Genomic DNA, 25,944 nt, shown 5'->3' with positions numbered 1-25,944 from the left:
TCACCCAGGGCTAGAGCATGTGCTTTGCATGGAAGCCAAGGATGGGGAACTTGCTGCCTTTCACATGTTGTTGGACACCCAACTCCTACCATCCTTGGTCATTGGTCTTGCTGGCTGGGGCTGATGGGAGATCCAACAACATCTGGAGGGCCACAGGTTCCCTCATTCCCAGTGGAGGAAACCTTAGCTTCAGTCACTGGCATCCCTAGTTAAAGGAGGTTACACAGCAGGGCTGGGAATGATATCTCGAGAGACGTCACAAGGCTAGGGGAGGCACAAAGGCGTGTGGCAGCACACATGTTTTGGTGTGCAGAAGGTCCCAGGTTTGGCCTCCAGCATCTCCAGTTAATGGCTCCCACCTGGCTAGTCCAAAGCCAACCCAATGCTCCCCAGATGTTTTGAACCACAACTCCCATTAGCCCCAGCCACATGGGAGTTGTCCAAAACATTTGGTGAAGTTGGGCTAGGTAGCTTATAGGGCTGGTGTTTGAATGCCAAGATTTTGCTAGAGAAAAATAGGAGCTGTTGGCTTCTTCAGTATCTCTGCTTTCAGAGTGAGTTTCTAGCCCATGTTGGGCACAAATATATACTTAAAATCTGAGAAACCAGATGAGGAATGTCCTACATAGTGTGTAGGAATTGACCTCCTTGCCCCACACCCTTCCAATAAGTAGCACAGCGGAACAAAGTTATGTGCTGCAATCATCATAAATCAAAAGAATGGAATCATCCAAAGTAAGTGGCTACTATGCTTAAATCTATTACTCAGTCAAAAGCCCAAATAGTTGGGGAACACCCCTTTTTAAAAAATGTCAATACAGGGGTCACTTTAAAAGGCATTTCCCCATCTCTTGCAGGAACACTGGTGTTTTCAAGATGGGGTGTGCATCATGTGAATCAAAATATGCTTCACCCCCACCCCTGCCGTGCCACAAAAAACTGTTCATGTATGTAGACTTAGGTGATTAAAACTCATATTAATTTGCTAAAACCAGACTCCCCCAAATAAGCAAAATCTGGCAAATGTGCATAGACGGGGTGATGAATTCAGCTTTTGTTTGCCATTGCAAAAGGTGTGTTAAATAGTGTAGAGTGCAGATAAACATGGATCAGATTTCAATACTGAAGGCCCTCAGAAATCAGGAAGATGTTTACACGGAAAACCTTTATTCATAATTTTGGACTCTTACACCCCTGCCCGATGAGGCACTTTCTTCCTACTGTCCTTCAGTCTGATCAATTCCCCCTCTTGTACATTTACCTGCAGAAAGAGCATCGAAGTCTTTCTGACATGCCAGAGGGGTGCTTTATTTCACATGGCCCAGGGGCTCACTTTCCCCTGCAGGCAAGAGGAGAGTGGAGCAGAATTGAGAGCGCTGTCCACTTGAGGGTGTTGATGAGAGCCAGTAGCGAGCGGCTTCAGACTTCACAGAGCAAACTCCAAGCTGCAGATCTCTGGGCAGGGCGTCTTTCCATCAGCCCCAAACCCTCCGATGAGGTAGAGCTTGTCATTGCAGAGGCAGGTGCGGTGGCCAACTCTCTTCTGGCCCCGGTTGGAGCAAGAGAAGTGAAACCAGTTTGCTGGTGAAGACCCTGAGAGAAGAGACAAGCTCTGTGAGGTTCTTGGGAGAAACTTCCTATCCCATCAACTCTAGCTGCTGGTTGGGTGCAAAAGAGGCTCATACCTGAACCTTCTTTGTGTGGAGAGATGGGATAGGCCAAGATGTCTTGGTTAACAGTTACTTCAGTTCCCCCCTACATTTTATCTGAGGAGTACTTGTTCCTCATCGTGGCTTGCTAGGCATACAATTCCCTATTCAACAACCCTTCGGGCAAGTGGAGAATTGCAATGGGGGTGTGTGGAAGATGCTACGTAGCTGGAGAATTTACATGCGTGGTTCTAATAAGCGCCCCCCCCCCAATATTTGTCCCAGCTTCTGGCCAGAGAGATTCTTTGCAAAAAGATGCCACTTACTTGTATCATGGATGTAAAGATCATTGCAAATGGCATCCCTGCCGGTCGATAAAGTCTCCCCACCAAAGATGACAGCAAAAGGCCCCACCACAGTGCAAGATTGGTGCCTCAGGCCTTTGGGACCCTGCCGGGATCCCTTTTCAGTGCTGACCAAGCGAGAGAGATTCTCTGTCAGCCCAGGAGCATGGACAGAATCAACCTGAGGGAGGGAAAGGGTGAGGCAGACTTTGAAAAGTGCAGAGAGATGGAGGCTGTATAGGTTTAAGCGTCGCTAAATTCTTTTATTAGAATGTGGATTAAAAATGCTTAATTTTATTGAGAGAATATGGATTGTTAAGCGGAGGGACTGGATTCCAATGGGGCAGGATGGTTGAATGGATGATGTTGAGGACAACAGGACAGGCTGAGAATGCCAAGAGCAGTAGGAGCTCGAGGGTAAAGGGTTTGATGCAAAGGGGAGGAAGGTAGCACTCCAAGAGGCTCAATTTCACATCCTGATCTGAACCCAAAAGAGCACTTTCCACAGTACCAGCCATTTGGACCCTACAATTAGCAGGGGAGGCCTTGGTGGTGGTGCCTGGCAATCCTTGAGATCACTAGGTGGAAGTATGTTTTTAATTGCAACTGCTTTTAGGTTTGTTTGCTTATACTGAGACAATTCATCTCACCATTGTCAACACTGACTGCCAGAGGCTCTACAGGACTTCAGACGGGGAGTTTTATCCCAGCCCTGCCTGGTGATGAATGTGGAACCTTCTTCAAGTAAAGTAGATGCTCTACCACTGAGCTATAGCCCACCTCCACATACACACGTGAGGGGATCTTGGCTTTCCTATTTCTGCAAGGCCACATCGTGCACCCACCCCACTCACACTCACATGGATTTTGCTTTTCCCCCAGTGTCCAGCTATGTCGAAGTCAGCAGAGTCCCGTCCTCCAAAGACCACCAGATTGTAGCCACTGCTCTTCCCGCTTGGGGTGGTTTCGCGCAGCAGCATGGCAGAATGGCCGGCCCGGGAGGCCGTGCGTGATTCCTCTTCTTTGTACCTGGCAACAGGAGGAGAGAGACAAAGGATGCTCTTTTAAAAATAATAATATTTTTTCAATTAAAACATAAAAATACAATGAAAATATAACATAATATACAACATAAAATACAATGAAAATCACACTAATCTAGAAAAGAAAAATAGAGGAAAGCGAAAAGAAAGAAAGAACAAAAGGAAATTTTTTAAAATTATTTTATTATTATTATTTTATTTGTTTTGCTACGTCAAACATTAAAACAAACGAAAAAACATACATCACACATACAGACAAAAAAGAAATACATAAAACAGAAAAAAGATAATAAAGAAAACAAAAGAAAAAACATCTCCTAACATAAGATACCAACAAATTAGGTTACATTTACTAAATAACACACAACACTAATTGACTTCCCTTCATCTCGGTTTCAGAATATATTATATGATTTTTTTATCTGCAGTTTCTTTTCCTTAAAAAACTCTTTACATCACAGGTGTTACGTCATACCTACTGTAATTTTTAGATTTTTTACCTCTGTTTCCATGTATGTCATAAATTTATTCCATTCTTTGTTAAACTTTATGTCTTTTTGATTTCTTATTTTATGTGTCATTTTTGCCAATTCTAAATAATCAATTAGTTTGGATTGCCACTCGTTTATAGTTGGGATTTTTGATGTCTTCCAATTCTGCGCTATTAGGTGTTCTAGCAGCCACTGTCGCGTACTGAAAGAGTGTTTGATCTTCCTTTTTGATTTCCTCCCCAATTATCCCCAGCAAAAAGGCTTCGGGTTTTTTTATAAAGGTATATTAGAACAAAAGGAAATTAGAAAGCCCTCTATCAAGAACTCAAGGTGTGCACATGGTTCTCTCATTTAAACCCCACAACAAGCCTGTGTGTTAGGCTTATAGGCAGTGAGTGAGCTCAATGTCACCTGGTGAGCTTCATGGCTGAGTGGGGACCTGACCTTTGGTCTCCCAGGACCAAGACTAACCACTATGCCACATTGGTTTTCCTATACCAGCGGTTGGACTCACAACTCCCAGCAGCCATTGTGGCCAATGGTCAAAGATGGTGGGAGTTGGAGTCCAAGAACATCTGGAGGATCCCCCTTGCTTGCTAAATCTAACAGATGTTTATTTAAGTCTGGCCTGTACCATCTAAGCTTGTAGGTGCAGCCACATAAAAGAAGAAGAGCTTGCTGAATCAGGCCAGTGACCCATCTAGCCCAGCACCCTGTTCTCACAGTGGCCGACCAAATGCCTGTAGGAAACCTGCAAGCAGGATCTGAGCACAAGAGCCCTCTCCCCTCTGGAATCCAGAAGCATTGGTGCCTCTGACATAGGAGGCAGAGCATAGCCAACACGGCTAGTAGCCATTGCTAGCCTTCTCCCCCATTTGTCCAACTTTCTTTTAAAGTCATTCTGTGTTGTGCAGTTTTAATTATGCGCTGTGTGAAGAAGTACCATATTTTTCACTCTATAGGATGCACCTGACCATAGGACGCACCTTGTTTTAGGTGCGAAGTGGCAGGAGAAACAGGGTCCCTTCCAATTCTCCTCCCGCTTCGCTGAAGGGGCGCTGCGCAGCTCTCCCTCTCTGCTGAAGCCGGGAGAGTATTGCTCTCCCGGCTTCAGCAAAAGGAACCCAAAGCCTTCGGGGCACAGCGCGAGTTCCCGCTGCGCTCCGGAGGCTTCAGGCGGCTATCCCTGAAGCCTGGAGAGCGAGAGGGGTCAATGCGCACCGACCCCTCTCGCTCTCCAGGCTTCAGCGAAAGCAACACGAAGCCTCCGGAGCGTGGAGGGAGCACTCCCTTTGCGCTTCGGAGGCTTCGCATTGCTATCGCTGAAGCCAAGGAGCCTGCATTCGCTCCATAGGACGCACACACATTTCCCCTTAATTTTTGGAGGGGGAAAAGTGCATCCTATAGAGCGAAAAATACGGTACTTTCTTTCATCTGCTCTGACCCTTCCAACGCTCAGCTTCTCTAGATGCCCATGTGTTCCAGTGTTATGAGAGAAGGTGAAAAACCTTTGTAGGACTGAAGTCCTTCCAAGCAGCTCGGTATTCTGGGCAAGGTCTTACCAGTAGGTCTTGCTGACAGGGTTGAGATGCAACGTGAAGATGCTGGCGTAGCGCCGCTGAGTTCGCAGCCCGCCCTCGCGGCCCACCACCCGTGCCTCATGGTCCGTGAGCTTAGTGCAAGTGTGGCTGCTGAGCCCCACAGGGGCCTGGTTGGAGGGCTCTGCAGCCCAGCGTTCCCACTGCCCCTGTTCGGCATCAAAGCAGCACACGTCAGAGACCCGGCGGGAGCCGTCCCAGCCCCCCACCACGCACAGGAAGCGGTCAGACAGGACCACAGCTTCATGGTGGCTCCGGGGATGCTCGCATTCGGGAGCCATCCTTTTGATCGTCTGGAGTGAGGGGTCAAAGGCCACCACATCCCCAAGGGGCGGCTCCTGGGTCTCCTGCGACTTCAGGCCCCCGAAGATGAGGAGCTTGCCCTGCACCACATTGCACGAGTGGAATGCACGGCCGAGGAGGTCACTGCACACCACTGGCCTCCACTCCCAGCTGCGGCCGGTGGCTGCCATGCCAGGTTTGACCTGCAGGGGGCAAAGCAAGAAGGGTCAAGGGACCAGGTAGTGGACAATCCAAAGAGGATTTTATTTATTCATCTTAATGAACTGCAAATAGCCATGTTGGAACAAACCTAAAATAATTCAAGAAAACAATTTTTTCTTGCAGGAAAGAGGAGAGATGTGGAGATTACCAACAATAAAAAATACTGACAGGTCTTATTATTAGATGCCCAATGAAACAACACTCCTTCATAAACTGGCTCTCATATCACCTCTGTCCCCTCTGTGCCAGGCTAAACTTACCCAACTCCCTCAACTTCCCTGGGAAGGGGGATTGATTGTTAAAACCACTCTAGCAACTGTAGCTCTAAGAGGGGGAAGAGGGGCTTCCTAACAGCTCTCAGCACCCTTAACAAACTACAGGTCCCAGAATCCTTCAGTGTATGCCATGACTGTTTAAAGAAGTATCATAGTGTTTTAAATGCATGGCTGAACTGACTCCAGGAATGTGGAGCACACCACATGTAAATACACCATACACCAAATGTAAATAGACCACTTCACTTAAACAATGAACTGAACTGAAAACCTACCCTTACGATACACAAACAAGCATATGCATCCTCACCCCTGACACGCTCTTCCTACCCCTCCAAAAACTAAAATAAGAATAAACATTATTATTTTTTTTGTACTTGGGTTTAAAAAGTCCCTGCACCACTGAGCCTAAACTGAAAATCAATGCCCCTTTCCCTGGCTGCCCCCACCAAGCTCAGGTCATTTTACCAAAGCATGCCCAAAGGCAAGAGCTGGAACAACAAGCATGTTGTACCAGGAACAGGTTAAGAAAGGGTGCCCTTCCTCTGGTAAATAGGAAGGGTGGAAGCATTTGTGCAAGGAGTTTGGTGCAATTAATTTTGTTTTGTTTTTACAATCCATCCTGTCCTACTCCAAAATAACGTTCCTCCTCTTCATATGGTAGCTGTCAGATCACAAACTTCAAGGCTTGTCTCCCCCCACCCCCACCCCCACCCCCCGCCGGCAAAAAGAAAAAGCTTATTGTGCACATGCTCACAAACACCTCTGAGCACACTGCCAGGGTGTGTTTTCCAGTTATGCTGGATAAATGTCCCTCCCCATTCCCCCCCAAATAACCTCTCAAACCAGATTTGTGTGTGCATGCAGGAATGGCTGTGTCATCAATCTCAGAAACAGTCATTTGGGCCTACCTTAAAAGAAGAAGCCTCTGCAGAGCAGAAAGCCTGGTTGCCTAGCAATAGGCAGCCCCTAGCAACCCCATCATGTGTCTTGGCAACCGATTCTGTGGCTTACAGGAAAAGGCAGGCCCTGCCAGAAAGCATTTGCTGAGTGTGGTAAAGTTAGCAGGAGCATTAATAATCCGTGTGTGTGTGTTTGTTTTACGGCCAGCATAGGGGCGTCACGAGGAATCTGGAAAGAATTGGGATTTGCCGAGGAACAATAACCATTGATGGCAAAAATGATGAGCTGGGGGTGACAGGGGGGAATTGGAGGTGGTAGTATCATAGAGCTTCCTTCATTTGTTTTCAAAAAAGTTGAAACCGCGAGCTGTAGTTGTGCTCACTAGAGCTGCCAGACCTCTGGGATTGACTTGAAGTATCCAGATTTGCCTGCCCCCCTCCAGGTGGCAGGGGTAGGGATTGAATCTCCAGGTGGACAAGAGTGTATTAAAAAAAAAACCCACAAAAGCAAAATTAAGAATACTGTGTGTGCAGCTTGCAAGCTTCAGCCTGCAAATTATTGCATAGAGTCTTGGGGGTGGGGTCTGCCCTTCTTCCCCAATTAACCTCCACCTCTGAAAATTATTGCATAGACTCTGAGAGGATGAGGGTCTGCCGTTCTCTGCACCCACCTCCCTTCTCCCAATTCATCTCTATCTCCAGGGAGGTGGTAGGGAGCACAGAAGAAGACTCACCAGGTGCCATCCCTAGATCTCAGGTTTGCAGCCTGAAAGCTCAGGATCTGGGATGCTCCTGACCTGGCAACCTTCATGTTTACATTCCTGTTTTCTGTACACACTCACTGCATTCCTATGGGATTTTTAACCCATGTTCACACAATGCTGTCTAAAATGCGCATGTATCCTGTACAGAGCTGGATTAAGCCCTTTAGAGGACCTAAGCACTGAAAAGTTTATGGTCCCTCCTCCACCATATGTAATTCAAAATAAAAACAATACTAAACTGTAAAATAAAATTTTCTTTTTCAAAACTTACATGTATGCTGAAATGTACATGCATGGGACCTGATTCCCTAGTATTATTTCAATAAACGTTAGTAGGATGCCCCTATGGTTTAGGGGGGGATAAGTAATAAGAGAACAGAAAAATGGGGGAACAGCGTGGGGTGGAGTGTAAGGAAAACTAACAAAGCTGTGTTTCTCCCCATAAGGACTGTTTTGATGCTTTAAAAAAATCTATGTCAAATTCTTTCAAAAAAAGTATCTCATTTCTCTTTGTGTGTGTCTCTGTGTGTGTCCCTGCTTTGCTGGTGTCCTAAATACATGCTTAGTCTGCCTATTGGACAATCCAGCACTGATCCTATAAAGGTAAAGGGACCCCTGACCATTAGGTCCAGTCGTGACTCTGGGGTTGCGGCGTTCATCTCGCTTTATTGGCCGAGGGAGCTGGCGTACAGCTTCCAGGTCATGTGGCCAGCATGACTAAGCCACTTCTGGCGAACCAGAGCAGAGCACAGAAACACCGTTTACCTTCCCGCCAGAGCAGTACCTATTTTATCTACTTGCACTTTGATGTGCTTTCCAACTGCTAGGTTGGCAGGAGCAGGGACCGAGCAACGGGAGCTCACCCCGCTGCGGGATTCGGACCCTGTGTTTTAAATGGCTCCTTGACAAAATTCTCCCTGAAATTTATTTGTTATCAAAGAGGGTTGCTATTCCCATGCAATCCAAAGCCACTCTTTTTCTCTGCCTTTAACAGATACATGGCAGGCAGAAATTCAACAGGTACATCCCCCCCACCCCACATAGAGATGTGGCTATATGGAGAAAACTGTTGAGTTTCTGTTTCCTATGGAAGGGGATCAGAACAGAGCAGCCCCCCGCCCTGAAGCACCAGGAAGGAGAATCCAGTGGACTGTTGACAGTACACAGAATGACTGTTTGCAGTCGCTTTGTAAGGTTTTGCTCCGTTCCTCCTGTCCCAGTGACCTCCAGCCTCTCCCCGGCTCTCTGTGGCCTGCTCTGGTCGGAACTGGTTTCAGAGCAGAAAGCGGTCGTGCCATACCTGTTTACCTGACCACTTTCCCTGTATAATAATAACATCCCCCCTCCCAAAAGTAGGAACACCACCCCGCCAAGCCTGACTAAGCCTTGAGAGCAGAAAGAGAGGTCAGGCTGATCTAAGCATCCACACGCAAGGAAGGACTTTCTCACTCCTCGTCTCCAAATAGTTTGGCACCTCTTCCAAAAGGTAAGGCTTGACCTTCAGGAATTCAGTGTGGGTGGGAATGGGTACTCTTCACAGCTTTGGACCACAGTTGCCAATGGTGTGTTTTCCATGTATTTCTGACGGGGCTCCTGTGCCATTAACGGGTGCATGACAGGCTGATGAATATTTTTCCAGCCGCTTTATCTCCACACAGAAACAGCTTTCACCGGTGAGCATTCCACCTGCGCTGCAGTGTTGTTGTTGTAAAGGCACAGAAGCCCCACTAGAAAAGAAAGTTGGCAACCATAGCAAAAGGTACACTCCAGCTTAGGCGAAGCTCTTCCCCAGCTGTGACCCACCATTTGAAGATGTGTGGGGACAGGGATGGGCTGCAGATGGGTTGCTGGGTGCTGAAAGACTCGGGTGCAAGCCCATGGCACAACACCACACTTGCTAATTTTATACAGTGGTACCTCTGGTTAAGTACTTAATTCGTTCCGGAGGTCCGTTCTTAATCTGAAACTGTTCTTAACCTGAAGCACCACTTTAGCTAATGGGGCCTCCTGCTGCTGCCGTGCTGCCGGAGCACGATTTCTGTTTTCATCCTGAAGCAAAGTTCTTAACCTGAGGTAATATTTCTGGGTTAGTGGAGTCTGTAACCTGAAGTGTATGTAACCTGAAGCATATGTAACCTGAGGTACCACTGTATGTGCTTTCTGTCTGGGCAAATTAAGATGTTGGGTGACTGTGGTCTTACCAGCAATGTGCTAAACTGCCCTGTGTGAGCATATTTTATATACAAAAGTTTCTGAAAGCAGCAGGAAATCTGAAACTCAGTGCAAAAGACCCAGGGCATGGATCCCACCACCCTGTGCTTTGATTCATCCTCCCACCCCATTTCTGATGCAGGTATTGTTGCCGTTGAAAGTCCTACCCTGCGGCCTCATCTCACCTTCCAGAATCATGGAGTTCTCCAAACTTCCGAAGATTGGGGATGCAGAGAAGGAGAGTGAGATGGGATTTGTGCATGGTGTCTCTGGACCAGGTAGGTTCTCTGGCACTTGGAGAAGCTTAATAATACCCTCCAACAACCAAAGTGGAAAATAGGAGCAAATGAGTTTACTCTGCAATGAATAACTCAATGAATAACTTGTGTAGCAAGGCATGTTAGTAAACCAAACTGAACATAACACTTCCTTCTTCTTCTTTTAAAGTTTGAACAGTCTGTTAATCAACATTTAAAACCTCTGGATTGTGCTAACTACAAACAAGGATAGGGAACCTGTGGTCCTCTAAGATTTTTTTATTGGACTCCCATTCTCAGTATCCCCCTCTCTTGGCTTCTAACACTTTCTGCAACATTTGTGGTTAAAATAACTGGTAGTTTTGAAAGAGGTGGGGCTGGGATTGGAAGGGAAAGTCTGCTTCTGTCTGCACTGCTGGAGTCAAGATGGCCTGTTCTGCACAAGGTTGCTTTCCCCCTGGGAAAGGAGCAGGACCATAGCTTTGCTGGGGGAAATGGAGTGCTCCTGGATCCAACATTGCCATTGAAGGCTCAGGTGACCTCAGTGGTCAGGAGTGGTTAGGAGTGTTTAGGGAAGCTTTTAATGTTTGACGCATTACTGTATTTTAATATTTTGTTGGAAGCCGCCCAGAGTGTCTGGGGAAGCCCAGCCAGATGCGCGGGGTATAAATACATTATTATTATTATTATTATTATTATTATTATTATTATTATTACTATCATGAGTGCCTCTTTCCAGCTCCTTTTGGAGAATAATGACTTGGCCACTGTTCTCCATGCTCTCTTAGCTTCCAGACTGGTTTACTGCACAGGGCTTACGTGGAGAACTGAAACGCTGATATTTGTTTGTATCGTGGTTTGCAAGCCCAGTTATCTGCACATGTGTAACTGTGGTTTAAATTAAGGCAGATACTGAGGGCCGGCACTAGCTGGAGAAGCAAGGAAGCTTGTGATCGATGGTGGGGTGACTCTCTCTTTCTCTCTCCCCACTGCCAGTGGTGATTGCCTGCAAGATGGCTGGGGCTGCCATGTACGAGCTGGTGCGCGTCGGACACTTTGAGCTGGTGGGCGAAATAATCCGTCTGGAGGGTGATTTGGCTACCATCCAAGTCTATGAGGAGACCTGTATCTTTCTGGAAAGGGTGAAGATGATGCCTCCTCCAGCTTTTTAGGCTCATTATCTCCTTTGTCTCCCTTCCTCTGCCCTGAGTCTACCTGCTCCCTTTACCTCCCTCCCTCCCTCCACAGTCCCTTTTGAGACTTGTGTTTCCATCTCTCAACCACCTTTGGGCCTCGCCTTCCTAAGACGCACCTCTCCTGCATTCCTGGTTGCAAGGAACACCTCTGACCTTTTACTTCTACAAGGCTTTTCGTAGTTCAACGGATTTACAAATTCTGTCGGGGTTGTTCTCCATGCTGCCTTTTAAACTATGACTGGGCCCGTCCCTATGCTGCCCCACCTTTTCCTCCCTTAAATCTTAGAGAATCCAAACAGGAATGCTACAGCAATTTAGGAGGAAGAAAATGTAGGATAGCAGTAGATGGAGGGAAACGCCACATGGTCGAGGGGGAATCAAAGGAGACATGTGGGGTTCACAAACCACCTTCAGCCAAGGTACAGAAGGGCCCATTGCACCAATCATTGGACTCAGCTACATTAGTTTAAAAAAAAAAAAAAGCGTTTCAAATGCATTATAACACTATGACACCAGATGGCGCTGTAGAGTCCAGTCCTTCTGCAATGTGATTTCTCATGAGTTTTACACTGTGTTTTCCTGAAACATTTTTTTTTTTATGTTTCTGGATCCAACCATTGTTTCTTCTTGTTGTTAATCCCCGCCCCCCAGACACAATCACGCGTATGTATTGAAATCACTATATATATATGAGGTATGGGAGGTGTAGAAATTTGAAAGAGGAGATATAACCAAATAATGTTTAGCACACATAAACAGCCAGCCATTGCTCTAACGGTGTTGTGGGGACTCTGATTACATTTCCAAAAAGTAATGACTCCATTGAGGGGCGGTCACAAGGCACAAGTGAAGACTGTCCTTGGAAGTATTAAGAGCACGAGAAAGGCCTGCTGGATCAGGCCAATGGCCTATCTAGTCCAGCATCCTGTTCTCACAGTAGCTAACCAGAGACCTCAATGGGAAACCAGCAAGCAGGACTGGAACACACAGGTTCTAATATTATAAGAGAGCAAGAAATTTTATTCTCCGCCTGCTTTCTCCACGCCATTCAGAATTTTATAAATTCGCATCATGTCTCCTCTTACCTTTCCAAAAGGCAAAGTTCAAAGCAGTACCTGTGCAAAGGTAGATGACAATATGAGAGTATCTATTTCAGGTCAGCCTGGCTGGGAAGGAACCCCATTGCTCCCCCCTTCTGCTCTTTCTTTGCTCTCTGTTATCAAAGTCTTTTTCCTGAGTAACTGCTACAGCGGGTGTTTGCGTGGGGGATCCCGTGCTGAGGACGGGGAAGCCGCTCTCGGTGGAGCTTGGCCCAGGCATCATGGGGTCCATCTTTGACGGGATCCAGCGGCCCCTGAAAGACATCACAGAGCTCACCAAGAGCATCTACATCCCCCGGGGCATCAACATCTCGGCTTTGTCCAAGGACCTGAAATGGGAGTTCAGTCCCAGTCCAAACATCCGGGTAAGAGACAAGCTATTGGTTTTGGGACGCAACAAGGCCCTGGGCCATAGGGATGAGTTATGAAACCAAGGGGGCAGTGGCCCCAGAAAGTTTGGGGAACCACTGGGCCTTAAGGTGAGCTTCTTGGCTGAGTGAATATTGGAAGCTGGATCTCTTCTACCCTAATCCAACTTTCTGTCTACTCCAGCCTGCTGGCTTGCAATAGGAACATAGGAAGCTGTCTTAAATTGAATTGGGCTATTTGTCCATCTATCTCAGTATGTATTTCCTGGCAGTGGCTCCCCAGGCTTTCAGACATGGGAGGTGGGTCTCTCCCAGCCCTAACATGGAAATGCTGGGAACTGAACCCAGGTGCTTTTGTAAATGTTTGATTTACAGGCTGATGGCCAGAAATTTAATAATGAAAATGTGCAGGAGTGTGTGTGTGTGTGTGTGTGTGTGTGTGTGTGTGTCACTAAGAAAAGAACCTATGCCTACGCTAAGGCTGAGGTTCAAAGAAGAACCAGAGAACTAAAAAATACCTGATAGATTAAAAAAAGCTCAAGAGATCCAGCACTTAGCCGACACTCATGATGCACAGAGTTTCTTTAAAGCCACAAAGACCATCTACGGGCCAATAAATCATGGCATATGCCCCCTATGCTCAGCAGACAGTATCACACTTATAAAAGATAAAGAAGTTATTTCACTGCGCTGGAAAGAACATTACCAACATCTCCTTAATCACAACCCCCCCTCCCCCCCAAGGCTACTGAGGTCCTCTCACAAATTCTGCAAAAACAAGTTAGAGATGAGCTTGCAGTATCTCCAAATCTGGGAGAGTTGTGTACAGCTATTAACCAAATTAAAAGCAACAAAGCCAGTGGACCTGATGGGATACCTGCCGACATCTTCAAAGTGGGCGGAATTTGAACTTACACAACAACTTCACAAGCTCATCGAAAAAATCTGGGAAAGAGAAGAAATCCCAGAAGACTTTAGGGGTGCCAAAATTATCGATCTCTTTAAAAAAGGTGACAGAACTGATTGTGGAAACTATTGAGGCATAGCTGCGGCCGGCAAAATTATTGCAAGGATCTTAGCAAACCGTCTCATAACAATATCCGAGGTGACCCTTCCTGAATCCTAAAATGGTTTTCAGCCTTCTAGGGGGACAGTGGACATGATTTTATGGAAGACAATCTTACTCAGCTATGAGTGATCGCCAAAGAAGACGTGTGTGTGTGTGTGTGTGTGTGTGTGTGTGTGTGTGAGAGAGAGAGAGAGAGAGAGAGAGAGAGAGAGAGAGAATCAATTCAGATTTACTGCAATCTTCATAATAGTAGACTAACATTTACTGCAGAATCATAGAACTGTAGAGTTGGAATGGACCCAAAGTGTCAACTACTCCAGCCCCCTGCAATACAGGAATCACGTTGTGATTGTATTGTGTTATATGTCCATGCAATGGAATGTAAATTTTATAACGTGTAAATCTTTTTATAACATTTTAAATAGGGGCATTTCATTCATTGGCCAGAATGCTGGAAAGTTAACTCCTTATGAAGGCTTTGGGCAGTGGACACTGCCTGTGTGTTCTCCCTTATATCTTCTCAAATAAGGCTAGAAGCTCACTTTAAAAAGAAGAAGAATCAGACATCCAGAAAAGTGGCTTCAAATCCTTAGTGGGACAGTTCCCCATAGGCATTCCTGCAGCAACATAGCTGTTGATTTCAGTAGGTGTTTCTCATACATTTCAAAGCCAGTTTTCACACTCATGAGGATTAGAAGTTTGCTTTAAATGCAAAGACAAATGAAAGCCAAGACTCTCAGGATGCTTAAGCCAGTTCCCCCTTATGTGACTTCTCTGTGCTTGTGTGAACTCTCACAGAACACATCCAGCCCCTGTCTTGGGTCTTCTTTTATGTTGAGATCCTGTTGTGCTTCTTAATCATTTCTGCTGTTCTCCTTTCCACTTCTTTAGGTTGGGAGCCATGTAACTGGCGGCGATATTTACGGAACAGTGCGCGAAAACTCCCTCATCAAGCATATGATCATGGTGCCCCCCAGATGCCGGGGCACAGTCACCCACGTTGCTCCGGCTGGGCAGTATGATACTTCGGTAGGTAGTGTTTTATGTGTGCTTCTTCTATGCAGATTTATTCGACTAATTGGCTAAAACTTGTACATTAAATTGACTGGGAGTTCTGTAATTGGTCGACACTGTTACTTTTTAGCCATACAATGCAGACGTTGACATTTTTCTAGCCTTCCCTTTTAATAGTGATGATGTAAAGGTAAAAGGTAAAGGACCCCTGGATGGTTAAGTCCAGTCAAAGGTGACTATGGGGTTGCGGCACTCATCTCGCTTTCAGGCAAAGGGAGCCAGTGTTTGTCCATAGACAGCTTTCCAGGTCATGTGGCCAGCATGACCAAACTGCTTCTGGCGCAACGGAACACTGTGGTGGAAACCAGAGTGCACAAAAACACCGTTTACCTTCCCGCCGCAGTGGTGCCTATTTATCTACTTGCGTTGGTGTGCTTTCGAACAGGTAGGTTGGCAGGAGCTGGGATGGAGCAATGGGAGCTCACTCTGTTGCGAAGATTTGAACCGCCGACCTTCTGATTGGCAAGCCAAGAGGCTCAGTGGTTTAGACCACAGCACCACCTGTGTCCCATAGTGATGATAACAGCAGTAACAATATAAAGCATTTATGTAGCCTTTTAGAGCATCCAATGCACGTCACATTAGCTCAGGAATCATTCGAACAGCTCTGTAAGGTGGTAAGCCGTTGTCATTCTTATTATTCTCATGTTGTAGAATGGGAGGTGGAAATAGTGAATTTGGACTGAAATGGGCGATTTTGAACAGCCAGTCTCTGGCAACTGCACCGTGGCCACTCTCACCCCTGTGCCTTTCTCCCCGAAGGATGTGGTGTTGGAACTCGACTTTGAGGGAGTGAAGGAGAAACTCACGATGGTGCAGGTGTGGCCTGTCCGGCAGATCCGTCCCGTGTCAGAGAAGCTCCCGGCCAATCATCCGCTGCTGACTGGCCAGAGGGTCCTGGACGCCCTCTTCCCGTAAGCCAGGGGTGGAGAAAATCTCTTTCAGCCTGAGGGCCACACTCACATTCATCTTTCAGGGGCCACATGCCAGTAATGGGCAGGGCCAGAGGGAAAGAGGATCCTGAATCTCACTGCAATTATATCTTCCACCAGGCACCAAACCATTTTGGAGGCTGGGCGGGCTGGGCTGCAGAACCTTTCCCTCCCCCCCCCCCATTATCCTCTCCCCCCCACTTCTTCCCACAGGTGTGTCCAAGGCGGGACCACAGCCATCCCAGGCGCCTTTGGCTGTGGCAAGACAGTCATCTCCCAGTCACTATCCAAGTATTCCAACAGCGATGTCATCATTTACGTGGGCTGCGGTGAGCGGGGCAATGAGATGTCTGAAGTGCTGAGGGACTTCCCTGAGGTGAGATCAGTGGAATGGGCGAGGTTTTGTGCTGTGGGCGGAGCCATCCTGGTTCTTTGCTCCCAAATCCTTATTCCTTAAGGCAAACATAGCATTATTATGCACTGCCCCAATCTCTAGCTCTCCCCACCCCACAAACTCTTCCCGAAACCACCCCCAGCCCTTCCCCTGCCCTGTAATCACTTTGCTTCCTCTCTCAGCTGACGATGGAAGTGGACGGCAAGACGGAGACCATCATGAAGCGCACCTCGCTTGTTGCCAACACGTCCAACATGCCTGTGGCTGCACGAGAGGCCTCCATTTACACGGGTGAGGCTGCCCGTCTCTCGCCCTGTTTTATCAAATGTATAAAAATGGCTCCCTGGCATCCAAATAATCCCACTGTTAGTTCCATACGATGTCAGCCTTCTCTATGAATGCTCCTCAGCTGCAAGGAGTGGCACCAGCCAGGCCACTCTCTGCTGGAGACAGGATGCTGGGCTGGGTGAATCTTTGGTACCCTACAACAGCTTAGGCAAAACTGAAAATGCCGTTCCCCACCTCCTCCTCCTTCTCCACAGTGGCAAGATCCACACTCCAAGGAATGGGATGCATGCCGCTGCCTCCCGCCCTCCCACCGCTGTCATGTGGTGGGCAAGCAGCACACAGAGGCAGGTGTGCAGCCCACTCCTCAGAGCCCGGATCTGCCACTGCGGGGGAGGGGGCTACCACCTGTGGCATTTTCCTCACCTCACCTCACAGGCAGGCAGGCAGGCCCTGAGCCGAGATCATCTTATGATCTCAACCTCTTCCCTGCATTTGGGGTAGGGAAGAGATGTTCTCTCACGCTATATTTTTGGAAGATTTATTGTCTTCCCGGCTCTTCTGCTTGAGACGCTTGCTCCTCAGAGGGACTTCCTCTCATCCACAATGCCTCTCTCTCTCTTTCTCTTTTCTGTTTACCCCACTCCATCCAGGGATCACACTCTCAGAGTACTTCCGTGACATGGGCTACCATGTGAGCATGATGGCCGACTCCACTTCCCGCTGGGCAGAGGCACTCCGTGAGATCTCTGGGCGTTTGGCTGAAATGCCTGCAGGTAACCCTCTTTTTGTTTTTCGAGACTTCCCTCATTTCCCAAGTCTAGGGGATTTATATAGGGTGAGCGTGGGACAAGCGATCCTGCCCCCCCCGACTCTTGTTTATTTATTTGAATTTATGTAGAGCCTTTGTACCTCAATCTTCAGCCAAAAAGTCGCCCCAATCAGCTTAAAGTTTAAAGACTGTCCCTGCCCACAGGCTTGCAGTCTTAAGAAAAACATGACACACAAGGGACAGGGAGACACCAAAAACATTACAATGAAGGGTGCCTTCCTGACTGATGTCACTGGGCAGGGAGTTCCAAAGTGTGTGAGTGCTTCCACATTAATATATATATTAATTAATATAACAGTGCCAGTTCAGTATAGAATTCTGGAGTTGGAAGAGACCCCAAGGGCCATCTAGTCCAACCCCCTGCAATGCAGGAATCACAACTGCACTATACATCTTTAGTCACCAAGTGAAAATGTTCCTCTTCAACCAGGCCTTTGGCTGATTAATATTCTACGGCATTCTTAAATGTGTTTGTGGCTGTGGGGGTTATTGTTTTGTTTTAGCTGTTTTGTGCTTTTGTCTGGTATCTTTATCTTGTGAACTGTCTTGAGATCTTCAGATGAAGGGTGGTATATAAATTTAACTACTGCTACTACAGAATTCCTAACAGCTATCTAGCCTCTGTTTAAAAACCTCCAGTGAAGGAGAGCATCACTTTCTGAGGGAGTCCATTCCACTGTCCAACAGCTCTTGCTGTCAGAAAGTTCTTCCTAATGTTTAGTTGGAATCTCCTTTATTGTAAATTGATTCCACTGATTTGGGTCCTACCCTCTGAAGCAGCAGAAAAAAAGCTTGCTCTGTCTTCCTTGAGAAAGCCCTACAGGTATTTGAAGATGGCTAGCCTATCACCTAAAAGGGCCACCGAGCCTAGGGGCTTGCCGATGGAAAGGTTGGCGGTTCAAATCCCTGCGACGGGGTGAGCTCCCGTTGTTCGGTCCCAGCTCCTGCCAACCTAGCAGCTCGAAAGCACGTCAAAGTGCAAGTAGATAAATAGGTACTGCTCCAGCGGGAAGGTAAACGGCGTTTCTGTGCGCTGCTCTGATTCGCCAGAAGCGGCTTAGTCATGCTGGCCACATGACCTGGAAGCTGTACGCCGGCTCCTTTGGCCAGTAAAGTGAGATGAGTGCAACAACCCCAGAATCATTCGTGACTGGACCTAATGGTCAGGGGTCCCTTTACCTTTACGCCTATCACCTCCCAGGTTAAACACCCCAACTCCTTCAACCATTGCCCATAAGGTTTGGTTTCCAGGCCCTTGATCATCTTGATCCCCCCCCCCTTTGCACCCTGACATCAGGCAGTCACCTTCAATGTAAGCTTTTCAGCGCCTTCCTGTCCCTTATCCTTTGTAAACCTGCACACCATTATTATTATTATTATTATTATTATTATTATTATTAGTAGTAGTAGTAGTAGTAGTATACTGTCTGGAGATCACAGGGTTGTTCACAACATAAAAATACAAAATGAGATGGCCACCACTTTGGACAGCTTTGAAAGGGAATTAGGCAAAATCCACGGAGGATAACCATGGTTACTGGCGATCTTGGCTCTGTGCTATCTAAATCCAGGCTGCTGTGGAACAAGAGCAGAAGAGTGCTGTGAGAACTGGTGATGGGCTGCTGACCTTGTAGGACTCTTCTTACGTTTACATTCTTAAATTCCAGACAGCGGGTACCCGGCCTACTTGGGTGCCCGCCTGGCTTCCTTCTATGAACGGGCTGGGCGTGTGAAGTGCTTGGGGAGTCCAGAGCGGGAAGGGAGCGTCAGCATTGTTGGAGCGTAAGTTTCACCACCTCGGTGCCCTACCAAGGGTGTGGGTGGAGAGAAGTGAAGCAGGGGACTCCTAAACCTGGTTAAAGATCTCTGAGTGGATAAACCGACTGCCTTTCAAGCAATTAATTGATATCATTTACTTATTTCAACACCTCTCTAAAGGTGCTTAACGTCGGTGACAGACAAGTTTCTATTGAGTAAGAGAACTCTGGGTGGTTTTTAAAGATAGCACCTATTATCTAAAATCCAAAACCAGGAAGAGAGATAAGCCATCTTCCTTCCTTGCATTGAATTTTGCGTCACGTAATTTCTGGTTTTTGTAAAGCTCTAGGTGTGTGGATGTTGGTATATTAAAAATAATATCAACGTTCTTTAGTGTTTGCAGTAAATTTTATTTTGTGAGTTTAGCACAGCCTCGTGTCAGCCTGGTGGCCTCTGATATTTTGGGCTAAAGTGTCCATCAGCCCCAATCGTCAAATCCATTCATTTTGATGGCTTTCTCCACCCTAGTGCCCTTCAGAAGTTTGAAACTACATCTCCCACTAGCCCTCAGCCAACATGGCCCTTTTGGACTCTAACACCCATCAGCCCAGCCAACACAGCCATTTTGCACTCCACCTCCCATCAGCTCTCAGCTAGCATGGCCATATTGGACCACAACTCCCATCAGCCCCAGAGTCAGTATTAGACCAGGTGCTCGGTGTTCCTAAGGTCCCAGGTTCAGGGTCCAGTCCTGCTTTCTTGTTTTAAAAAGACCTCTCTGTGGACTCAGGCTGAATTTTACACACGTCTCCTTTTTTCAGACTTGCAAGAGGCCAGCATTTTTAGTAAGTAGGTAACTGTTGGTTTCATACCTGGCGTGTGCTTGGCCACAGCTTGCCAGCTTCCAGAGGGATCAGATCCTCAACTGAGCTCTTGCTGGGAGTTTCATCTCACCTTTCTCATTGACTCCTAGGGTCTCCCCTCCTGGCGGTGACTTCTCTGACCCAGTCACCTCAGCAACGCTGGGGATCGTCCAGGTGAGTCTCTCTCCTAGAGTGTTGCCAGCTCCTTGACACTACCTGACATGGTCCTGCTAACTCCTCACCTCTCTTCTGGTCCCAATAATTCCAGGTCTTCTGGGGGCTGGACAAGAAACTAGCTCAGCGAAAGCACTTCCCATCAGTGAACTGGCTGATCAGTTACAGCAAATACATGCGGGCCTTAGATGAACACTATGAGAGGCACTACCCGGAGTTTGTCTCCCTGCGCACTAAGGCCAAGGAGATCCTACAAGAGGAGGAAGATCTGGCAGAGATTGTCCAGCTGGTTGGAAAGGTGAGGAGGAGAACAGAAGGGTGTCTGCAGAGGGAGAAGAGAAAAATCATTACTCATCAATTTGTTTCTGTTCCTTTAAAAATCTTCATTTGCCTCATTATCGCTTCAGTGGGATGGTATTTGTGCCATCACAAATTTTTCACCATTCCAGTTTGTTGAGACCTTGCCTTGCCTGTAACCCTGGCGCTGTAGCTCTGTGCCTTGAAAGGATTAGAGGAACCTGATTTTGCAGTTTATTTTGAAAAGTCACAGTGATGCGAGTGCAAGTGGTATTTCAAAATATATTGTTAACTCAAATGCAATTGGCTATACTCAAATCACCCAGACTGCTAAAATAGACATCTTACAGGGTTTTTGTGAGTATTCCTGATATAAAATATGTGAAGTGGTCAAAACACCCCAAAATGGCTACAAAGCCCTGGAATCTGTTTCCAATCGCAGCAGGGCTTAAGCCTAGATCACTGACTGTGCACAGTGTGCCTTGCATTGCTGCACTTCCCTGTTGGGGAGAAATGAAGCTGGGTGGGGAATCTGGGATTATGCAAAGAATGCCTGGAAGAAAAGGTGTAATTTCCAGGCAGGTTTGAACCTCGGCACCTCTTCTTTTAAGCACCGAGTGTTTTGTTTGAGAGAGATGGCAGGCAGGGCTATTGAAGGTGCCTAGGTCCTGATTCTTCTCTTTCCCCAACCTCACTCTTTTCCTGCTGCCGCTCCCCATTTATAACTATTGCTTTTGTCCAGGCGTCTCTTGCTGAAACGGACAAGATCACCCTGGAGGTGGCCAAACTGATCAAGGATGACTTCCTGCAGCAAAACGGCTACTCTTCCTATGACAGGTAACCCAACACCAGTCGACTCGATATTTGGACCTCTCTCTTCCACACAGCACTTTTGCCCAAGTTCTACTTTCCTCGTTTAGCTCTGCCAAGGTGTTGCTTTTCTGTAATTAGCTGAAAACAGAATTAAAGTGGAGTTCCCAACACAACACTTCAATGCAGTACTATATTGTTCAGCAGGGATGAGGAGCCTGTGGCCCTCCAGATCATAGAACTGTAGAGCTGGAAGGGATTTCCAAGAGTCACCTAGTCCAACATCTTGCAATGCAGGAATCACAGCTAAAGAATCCCTGAAAGATGGCCGTTCAACCTCCGTTTGAAAACCTCCAGGGAAGGAGAGCATCACTTTCCAAGGGAGTCCGTTCCACTGTCAAACAGCTCTTACCATCAGGAAGTTCTTGCTAATGTTTAGACATAATTTCCTTTCTCATCATTTGAATCCATTGTTTTGGGTCTCCAGAGCAGGAGAAAACAAGCTCGCTTCATCTTCCATGTGAGAGCCCTTCAGATATTTGAAGATGGCTATCGTATTGCCTCTCAATCTTCTTTATTTTATTTTATTTTATTTATTTTATTTTATTTATATACCGACCTATACCCAGAGGTCCTCAGGGTGGTTCACAGAAAATACCACAATATGTAAAATCAAAATAAGAACAATAATCCAATAGCCCCACCACCACCAACCCCCCCCCCCACATATTAAAAGGGCATAGGATGTCAATCAGATCAACCAAAGGCCTGGTTTAAAAAGGAACGTTTTTGCCGGGTGCCTAAAGGTGTATAATGAAGGTACCAGGCGAACTTCCCTGGGGAGAGCGTTCCACAGATGGGGAGCCACTGCAGAGAAGGCCCGTTCTCATGTTGCCACCCTCCGGACCTCTCAGGGAGGAGGCACACAAAGGAGGGCCTCAGAAGATGATCTCAGAGTCCGGGTAGTTTCATATGGAAAGAGGCAGTCCTTGAGGTGTTCTCCACACTAAGGTGTTGTTGGACTCCCATCAGCTGCAGCCATCATGCCCAAAGGTCAGGGGTGATCAGAGTTGCTACCCAACAACACCCAAAGGGCAAAAGGTTCCCTAGCCCTGTTGCACAGCAGCTCCTTTCTCCCGACCAAGATTCTTCAGTGATGTATCGACATGGGAGTGAGTCTGATCAGCACAAAGCCTTTCCAATGTTAATTACTAGCTTCCTGTCCATAGGCCCTACCCATACTATTTCCTTGATTATTCATCCTTTCCACTTTTCTGTAGCAAAACAAATGTACCTTTTCTTATTTGACAGACATAATGGTATGCAGGTGATAGGTTTGGGGAGGAACTCCCTACCTATTGACATCAGGCAGGTGCTTTTTGACATCTGCTAAAACATTTTTGTTTAGACAAGCCTACCCAGAAAGTTGAAGTTGATGTGAGTTTTAGTCTATTGTTTTAATTTTTCAAAAGTCTTAAATTATTGCCAATTTTTCATATTGATAACTTTGTCCTTCTATCTTTTTTGCAAACCACTTTGAGAGTTGTTTTTTACAGTCATGCGATGTACAAATTTTATGAAACAAATAACTAAGGAGGGTGCCTCCCACAAACAGCACCCCAGTAAAAAAAAATTCAAGACATTCCACAGCACTTGCGCTCTGATTTATTCGCTCACCACTGAGCGTGCATTAAAGTACTTCAACATGCTTCTCGATTCCAGGTTCTGCCCTTTCTACAAGACAGTAGGAATGCTCCAGAACATGATTGGCTTCTATGAGTTGGCCCGCCATGCAGTAGAGTCCACTGCTCAGTCCGAGCACAAAATCACCTGGGCTGTCATCCGTGAGAACCTTGGGGAGATCATGTACAAGCTGAGCTCCATGAAGTTCAAGGTGAGGCTGGGCCGTCTATCTTCAGTTTAACGAGCTGATTGCAGCTTCCCTTTTATTTCTACCTGCCTCCATCCTAGCAGAGGCGGTTTTAGGGTGGCGCAACCTGTGCGGTCATACAGGGTGATGTGCTGCAGGGGGCACCAAAACAGAGCTGTAGAACGGGGTGTGAGAGGTATGGTGGGGAAGAGATTTTAGTGTCACATAGGACACTGTTGAAATTTGAGAGCCCACCCAGAGATGGAAAGAAGAAAAAGTCCCTACTAGAGAGGAATGGCAAACCAAGCTGTTGGACTGTGCCAAAATGGCAGAGCTGACTAGAAGACTCAGGAACTCAGAGGACAAAAACTTTATAAAAGAACGGGGGAAAATTATAAGTTATTTAGGAGACCGCTGTAAGCAGATGGAAACTTTGACAGGATTTTGATTCCATTTGTACCATGGACAATATGGATTTATATAATATTTAGAGTATGGAAGAATATGCAGTTGTAAATGTTTAAAATGGGAGCCCATGGAGTGGGTGGGGAGAAGTCACAAGAGTTGGAGTAATCTCTGTATATGGATATATATTTGGATCTCTACAACTTTGTATTTGTAAAAACAAATAAAAATAATTACTTTTTAAAAAGAAAAAGAAATTTGATAGCCCAAAGTGTGCTGCTTCTCCTAGTAGCTCTTTTTTCTTTTCTTTTCTTTTCTTTTCTTTTCTTTTCTTTTCTTTTCTTTTCTTTTCTTTTCTTTTCTTTTCTTTCAATATGTCCTCAGCCTGCCATTCATAAATCATGGTTTGTCTCTTTATCCAGGATCCAGGGAAGGAAGGAGAGGCAAATATCAAAGCTTACTATGCCCAGCTTAGCGAGGAAATGCAGAATGCTTTCCGCAACTTGGAAGACTAAAAAGGAGGACTTGGAGTACTCAAAACTTTGAGTGATTTGCAGCAGGACTTTTCACATTTCAGGGTGGCGGCAATGTAACAGCTCCAATTAAGAACTCATTGCTAAGAGCTCATTTTTCATGTCAAATAGGGGGCTGGGGGCTGACACCATCACAGTTTGTAACCAGTCACGTGTGGCTGTTTGGTAGCAGTTTTAATATTGGAAGCAAAGGACTCAGGTGCAAACCTTTGGATTTGTTTGTAGGTTTTTAATTTGCATAGCTTGAATAAATTTGAGTATGTGGTTTATCCATCTATACTTCTGCATAACTCATTATATGAAAACGTTAACAAAAAAAAACCTTATCGATGGCGTGGTCAGATGAGGTGGGCTATGACTGGTTAAACTGTGTGCTCTGCTCAATTCCTAAATCAACCCTACTGTCAGAGCTTTGCAGATCCTGAATCCTATTGAGGAATGCTTAATTGAGAACAAGGAATGTTAGCACTCCCAAAATGACAAAAATCAGGTGAGCTGTCGGAAGAGAGAGCAAGAATAAGAACTTAAACAGCAGCTTGTCCTTTTACAATTCCCAGGGAGGGATGGGTGGGGCAAGGCATTTGGAATAGCTTCCCCCCCGCCTGCCCCAATGTCTCTCCCCATAACAATACCTGCCACCAGCATTTTGTAGTGCACACTGCATGAAAGTAAATGTGCATAAGTGGACGGCTTAGAAATCTAGCAGCTGGTCCCCTTGTTTCTTGCTATTTTGCCCCCTTTTCTTTCTTTTTATCTTTGCTCCCACACCCCCTTCACTCATAGGGGTAAAGAGGGGGGAAGCTGGTCCTGGGTTAGGCCAAGTACTTGCTTTTCCCTGCTAACCCCTTCTAACCCCTTCTAACCTCTCTTATACCCCATAAAGGTAAAGGGACCCCTGACCATTAGGTCCAGTCGTGACCGACTCTGGGGTTGCGGTGCTCATCTCGCTTTATTGGCCGAGGGAGCCGGCGTACAGCTTCCGGGTCATGTGACCAGCATGACTAAGCCACTTCTGGCGAACCAGAGCAGCGCACGGAAACGCTGTTTACCTATTTATGTGGTACCTATTTATCTACTTGCACGTTGACGTGCTTTCGAACTGCTAGGTGGGCAGGAGCAGGGACCGAGCAATGGGAGTTCACCCCATTGTGGGGATTCGAACCGCCAACCTTCTGATCGGCAAGTCCTAGGCTCTGTGGTTTAACCCACAGCACCACCCGCATCCCCCGATACCCAATAGTTATGAACAAAAACTGACCATATGTGAAACCAGGGATACCCATATCTGTTTATTTTACGTATTGATTGATCATATTTGTATCCCAATGTTATCTCCAAGGAGCGCAAGGTGGCATATATGATTCTCTTCCTCCCCATTTTATCTACACAATAACCCTGCAAGGTAGGTTAAGCTGTGAAAGCAGTGACCAAGGTCACCAGCGAGTTTCATGGCTGAGCAGTGATTTGAACTCGGGTCTCTCCTGGGTCCTAGTCTGATGACCAACCACCACACCACTCTCTCTTCAATCATTCACTTCTCACAGATGTCGCTGCTCGCTGGCTGCATCTCTGCATGATTTACTGCTCTGGCTGTCTCCTCCTACATGGCAGAGGCTGCCTGCTGTGTCCCGTGCATTTCTCTTTTCCGTCAGAACAGGGACTCGAGCAGAGGCTCAACTGGAGGATTCCACTTGTACACACCCTAAATTTCAGTTCAACGTTTTAATTGGGGAGTGGGGAGGACACACAAAACGAGTGTGGCTCAGCTATATAACAATTGGGAAGCATCTTCTAAACAATGCAGCAACTGATCCCTGTGGGTCATGGAAAAGGGGAGTTTAGGGGGTCACAGGATCTGCCTGCCTTGCTTATTCCCACCACAAGAGAAAGGACTCTCTCTCCCCCACCCCCCAATCTGGCACCTGGTCTTCCACACATCCTACATC

The 25,944-nt window shown here is 46.7% G+C and overlaps 2 protein-coding genes across 14 annotated transcripts; one reads left to right on the top strand and one right to left on the bottom strand.

Moving 5' to 3' along the window:
- Positions 1-1,146: 1,146 nt before the first annotated feature.
- On the bottom strand, positions 1,147-6,886 carry KLHDC9 (kelch domain containing 9). Of its 6 annotated transcripts, none has more exons than XM_082203965.1 (5): positions 6,816-6,886; positions 5,090-5,610; positions 2,854-3,022; positions 1,976-2,174; positions 1,147-1,593 (listed from the first exon to the last, which is right to left on the bottom strand). In XM_082203965.1, the coding sequence occupies exons 2-5, from the start codon at positions 5,596-5,598 to the stop codon at positions 1,427-1,429; spliced, it is 1,044 nt and encodes a 347-aa protein (XP_082060091.1). In that variant the 5' UTR covers positions 5,599-5,610; positions 6,816-6,886; the 3' UTR covers positions 1,147-1,426. The 6 variants fall into 6 exon arrangements, with proteins under 6 accessions (XP_082060091.1, XP_082060090.1, XP_082060089.1 ...); XM_082203964.1 differs by lacking the exon at positions 6,816-6,886 and adding an exon at positions 6,536-6,798; XM_082203963.1 differs by lacking the exon at positions 6,816-6,886 and adding an exon at positions 6,751-6,797.
- On the top strand, positions 6,857-24,265 carry LOC309521433 (V-type proton ATPase catalytic subunit A-like). 8 transcript variants are annotated; one of them, XM_082203915.1, is made up of 16 exons: positions 6,857-6,959; positions 8,924-9,056; positions 9,924-10,059; positions 11,035-11,163; positions 12,485-12,699; positions 14,663-14,800; positions 15,608-15,759; positions 15,991-16,153; positions 16,354-16,462; positions 17,110-17,232; positions 18,956-19,070; positions 20,020-20,083; positions 20,178-20,381; positions 21,123-21,217; positions 22,913-23,084; positions 23,888-24,265. In XM_082203915.1, exons 3-16 carry the CDS (start codon positions 9,978-9,980, stop codon positions 23,978-23,980), a joined length of 1,854 nt encoding a protein of 617 aa, XP_082060041.1. In that variant the 5' UTR covers positions 6,857-6,959; positions 8,924-9,056; positions 9,924-9,977; the 3' UTR covers positions 23,981-24,265. The 8 variants fall into 8 exon arrangements, with proteins under 8 accessions (XP_082060041.1, XP_082060040.1, XP_082060046.1 ...); XM_082203920.1 differs by having other exon boundaries at positions 6,878-6,959; positions 8,927-9,056; XM_082203919.1 differs by having other exon boundaries at positions 6,881-6,989; positions 8,927-9,056.
- Positions 24,266-25,944: the final 1,679 nt, after the last annotated feature.

The sequence above is a fragment of the Podarcis vaucheri genome (genome assembly GCF_965113315.1).
Source record: "Podarcis vaucheri genome assembly, chromosome: 16".
NCBI classification, from domain to species: domain Eukaryota; kingdom Metazoa; phylum Chordata; class Lepidosauria; order Squamata; family Lacertidae; genus Podarcis; species Podarcis vaucheri.
Note: the sequence above shows the minus strand (reverse complement) of the source record. Positions and strands in the feature narration are given on the sequence as shown.